Raw genomic sequence first — 4440 nt, forward strand, 5'->3', positions numbered from 1 at the left:
ATGGAATGCTCCTGCTGCTTCCGAAGGTTGACCAGGGCCTAGGCGGTGTGGTTGACAGCAGTCGGAGGTATTAGAAATGAGGAAGAACACTCAAGAAGGAGGTGGTTGAACTTCTCAAGAACAAAGTTTGGAAGAAAGATAATTTTCATTCAACTCACACCTTACAAATAGATGCTTACAACCCTTTATACAGACTTCATTTGACTCTAAAAATTCCTACATGTAACTCATAATTTTTGACTCTTAATATTTCTAACTTATGACTCTTGATATACCCATGACCCATGTCTTTTAAATCTCATATAACTCATGACTCTTCACATTCTACAACTTATGACTCTTAACCTTTTATAACTCATGATGACTCTTGTGATCCTTGGCCTTTCACCTTCTTGACCTTGACTTGACTTTGACTCTCCAACTAAGATACTAGTTGGATGCCACATCACCGTAGAAATCAAGTTTATTATCCAATACCTGTCTTTAAACTTGATTCTTCTCCTCCATCAATTATTCCAAGCTTGACTTTTAATCTCTGGAAGGTGTCAACTTTGAGAGGCTTAGTGAATATATCCGCTACTTGATCTTGAGATTTGACCTGTACAAGCTCGATCTCCTTGTCCTTCACGTGCTTTCTTATAAAATGATATCGAGTATCAATGTGTTTGCTTCTTTTATGATATATGGAGTTCTTGGCTAGCGATATGGTGGATTTGTTGTCAATGAACAATCTTGTAGGTTGCTTTTGTGAAAATTGTATCTTCTTTAGTGGCTTTCTTGGATGCACCAATTCTCATAGTTGTCTTTAGTGAGCCGAGGAACAGAAAATACCATCGTATTATTGGCCATTGGATCAATCTAGCTCTGATACCACTTAGTTAGAAAAAAATGAGGAAGAAGGATAATTTTGCAACTCACACCTTATAAATAGATGCTTATAAATCTTTATATAGACTACATGTAATTCTAGAAATTCCTACATGAAACTCATGATCCTTGACTCTTAATATTTCTAACTCATGACTCTTGATATACCCATGACCTATGACCATTAAATCTCATATAACTCATAACTCTTCACATTCTACAACTTATGACTCTTAACTTTTTATAACTCATGATGACTTTTGTAACTCTTGGCCTTTCATCATCTTTTTGACCTTGACTTGACTTTGACTCTTTAACTAGGATACTAGTTGGATACCACATCACTTTAGAAATCAAGTTTATTATCAAACAGAAGGAGAGGGGCACCGCGGGGACAGACTAGGGTATAGGCGGCTGAACCGGCCTACAAACGGCCGGGCAAATGGGCAATCCCTGCACTTCAGTGCGTGCAGATAAATTAATTAGGAAGTAGCCAAAGAGGAGAGGAATCGAAGTCCTGCTCGTGCATCTCGTGCCACAAGCACACGTTGCAGGCACTCGGAGTTGTTAATGCAAAGAGGAGCCACAACGGAGTTGAGGTCATGCGTTGTTACGGTTACAACTCCGAGAATTAATGTTGTTCTATTTAGAGTCATAACGCTTGATAGACCACTTCATCGGATAGGACTTACAAAGCAGATGACGTGGCAAACATTTTTCTTCAACTCGACGTTACTTCTACCCACTAGAGACACTTAAATTTTACTTTTTAGAATTCAGATGATGTCATTCTAGTGAAAATAGTTACGACACATTTATTGTTTCTTTAGACTTATATGATAAGCTGGACCACCAAGCAGTAAATTGTGAACCTTGGACCTTCTCCAAGTAAACGCTCTTGGAAAAGTGGTGCCGAACTGAGCTAACAACTTTTGGCTTAGTTGGGCAACTATACTACCACATGTAGGCGAGTAGGTCGGACAAAAGCTCCATTCAATACATATATAACACACTAGGAAACCATAACAGAGATATGTAAAGAAGGATCAAGAAACCACAAGCTATATTCAAGTATTCATGGTGCAGGCGCCGAAGTTGCTCTTCTTTTATCAGCAATTTTGAAAAATATAGTCTCCACTCATCACAGGACGATGAATGGAGAAGACCATAACTCCAAAATGATAATGTAAGCCACCCTCTTCCCACAAGTTCCAGGCTTCCAGCCCCCATCCCTTCCCAACAAACCCCAAGCATCACGCCTAGCCCCAAGTGAAAGACTCACAAAGCTCGTCCACCTTCTCTTCTTTGTGACTAATGCCACAAAGAAGACCTTCTTCCCGAGGCTCCAATCATCTGCGCACTACCATATAAATATATATCCTACATTCTAACCATTATCCGCTATGACCATGCATATACTACTTGACGACTTCTACGGATAGAAGTCGGGAATGGGCGGAGCCTCGGAGTTGCTTGTCCCCGCACCATCGCCACCCCCATACATCCCGAGGAAGTAGTCGACTGATGCTGAGCCTTCGCCGGAGAGATGGTTGATGAAAGGAGGTGGCGCAGTTGGTGGCATGATGAGGCTCGATGAAGGTGGCGGCGGCAGCATCGACGAGCACATTAGGGGCGGCTGTGAACCGACCGATGGGGAGGCTGCGATCGGGGGGTGGCGGCGCTGCTTGAAGATCGGAAAATGTTCGCCTCGGAGGCCGGTGCGCTGGTCGCCCTCACTCTCACGGTAGCGCTGCAAGTACCGTCTGAGGGGACCGACGTAGTCCTCGAAGCCAAGCTTTCCCATGGCCCAGATCACGTCTTCGGCGGTGATGGTCTTGCGCTGCTCCCGCTGGCACCGCTCGTTGGCCTCGCCGGTGATGAAGCTGATGTACTCCGACACGCACTCCAGGATCGTCATTTTGGCGTCGTCGGAAATCTTTGCATGCATCGGCAGGACCCTGCGCATGATACGGATGACGTTGGTGGTTGGCATGTAATGCTCCTGCTCCCGGAGCTTGACCTGGGGCTGGGCTGCGGGGGCGGTGGCGGTCGAGGCGGCGCCGCCGGGAGGGACCGGGGTCCCGGCGGCCGAACCGGCCTGCAGGTTGGTGTTGACTCCGGCGGGACCCGCCTGGCTCGCGTTGATCCCGTCGTCGAATGGCCTGGCCGCCCCTGCAAGCCACAAGTACAGTTCCGTCAGAGCAAAGGAATAAACTTGTGAGAAGCTGGAGAAGAGAGCGGTTAGAAGCGCCGCGTGGGTACCGAGCCTAAAAAGGCGTTGGCTTATGCCGGGCTTGTTTTCATGTGGACAGGTGGCTAGTTCTCAGGTTGCTGCTTTAGTGCTTTTGATGGTTTCGAGCTTTTCTGATGGAAATCGTGTAGCGGATTGGCTGTAAAGCGATGAGCAGCACTTTTTTTTGCGTGGAAGGATAGGTTGTTGACCAAAGAATGCTAGAGAAGACCGAGGTGAAGGAAAAAGAAGATGACGTCAAAAGTGGGAGAGAAAACAACACAGAACCGTGTTTTGATTTATCTGTTGTGAGCTCGTGGTGGTATACCTGAAATTAGAGAATGGAGCATTAAGTTTGGATTTGTTGTTTCTCTATTGGCAATCAAAATGGTCTTTTTTGCCATGATCTTTTACTTTTTTACCATGGTCTTTTACTTTTTTAAATAAATACATAACAAACTTTCAACTTGACAACTGCTAGATATTGTTTCCTTTTTTTTAAAAAAATAAAAGATTTATAGAAAGAGAAGACTAGTGCAATTGCCCGAAATGGTATAAATAAATCAGTCCTTTCTTGAGAAAAAGAAATTTCTGCTCCTACGGGACCAAGGGTGTATATATGGTGCGAGCAAGCCGTCTCAGCCAGTCATCGCTTCTTACCGCAAAAAAAAAAAACATGCTTACCATGGTTGAAAGGGTAGCAGTGCAAGAAAAGTATGGAAACTGGAAAAACAAAAATATAAGCTCCAAAATTTAATAAATAAAAACAGAAATACCCTGCAAAGGACAAGCCAGAGGCGTGTGCTTTGATGGAAGAGAACATATACGAGAGAGAGAGAGAGAGAGAGAGAGAGAGAGAGAGAGAGAGAGAGAGAGAGAGAGTTAGCAGGACTTCCGAAGAAATTAGCGTAGTTTAGTGGATCGAAGATGAAAATGCTTTAAATGGACGTGCATTGGGTGTTGGCTTTGATGAAAGGGAGAGCAGAAAGTCTAAGCCTTTAGAGAAGAAATAAAACAAGATATCAGTAAGGCTCATCATCTACCAGAGCTCATCCTTGGTAACCATTTGCCATCACCACCTCCTGCCATTGCTCTCTCCCTTTCTTTCTCTTCTCTCTCTTTCTCGCTCACTGAACGGGTGGTGACCTTCGTGAGGGTGAGGCTCCTATATAATGCCTTCACTGGCCAATCCTCGCAGCATGCTTAGGAAGGTGAAGCAGAAAGGACACGAGGAGAAGAAAAGTTTAGGTACCCTGGGGTAAGTATCCCAGCATCCTATGCACTGATGGGCGAAAATCATTCAAATTTATAAACCAGAGATTATGATGGAATTAGCTGGCTCC

The 4440-nt window shown here is 44.4% G+C and overlaps 1 protein-coding gene across 1 annotated transcript; it reads right to left on the reverse strand.

Annotated features, from left to right (window-relative positions):
- Positions 1-1903: 1903 nt before the first annotated feature.
- LOC120105174 (nuclear transcription factor Y subunit B-10-like) lies at positions 1904-4186 on the reverse strand. The gene is made up of 2 exons (XM_039117412.1): positions 4141-4186; positions 1904-3189 (listed from the first exon to the last, which is right to left on the reverse strand). Exons 1-2 carry the CDS (start codon positions 4184-4186, stop codon positions 2300-2302), a joined length of 936 nt encoding a protein of 311 aa, XP_038973340.1. The 3' UTR covers positions 1904-2299.
- Between the last annotated feature and the right edge of the window lie 254 nt (positions 4187-4440).

Source organism: Phoenix dactylifera, unplaced genomic scaffold (genome assembly GCF_009389715.1).
Source record: "Phoenix dactylifera cultivar Barhee BC4 unplaced genomic scaffold, palm_55x_up_171113_PBpolish2nd_filt_p 000217F, whole genome shotgun sequence".
Classification (NCBI taxonomy): domain Eukaryota; kingdom Viridiplantae; phylum Streptophyta; class Magnoliopsida; order Arecales; family Arecaceae; genus Phoenix; species Phoenix dactylifera.

Excerpts from the sequence above, each read along its gene's own strand:
- LOC120105174 (XM_039117412.1), bottom strand. The coding sequence starts at position 4,186 with ATGGCAGGAGGTGGTGATGGCAAATGGTTACCAAGGATGAGCTCTG. Across the intron at positions 3,190-4,140 it reads GTTACCAAGGATGAGCTCTG|AACTAGCCACCTGTCCACAT; the intron begins GTAGATGATGAG and ends CAGCAACCTGAG.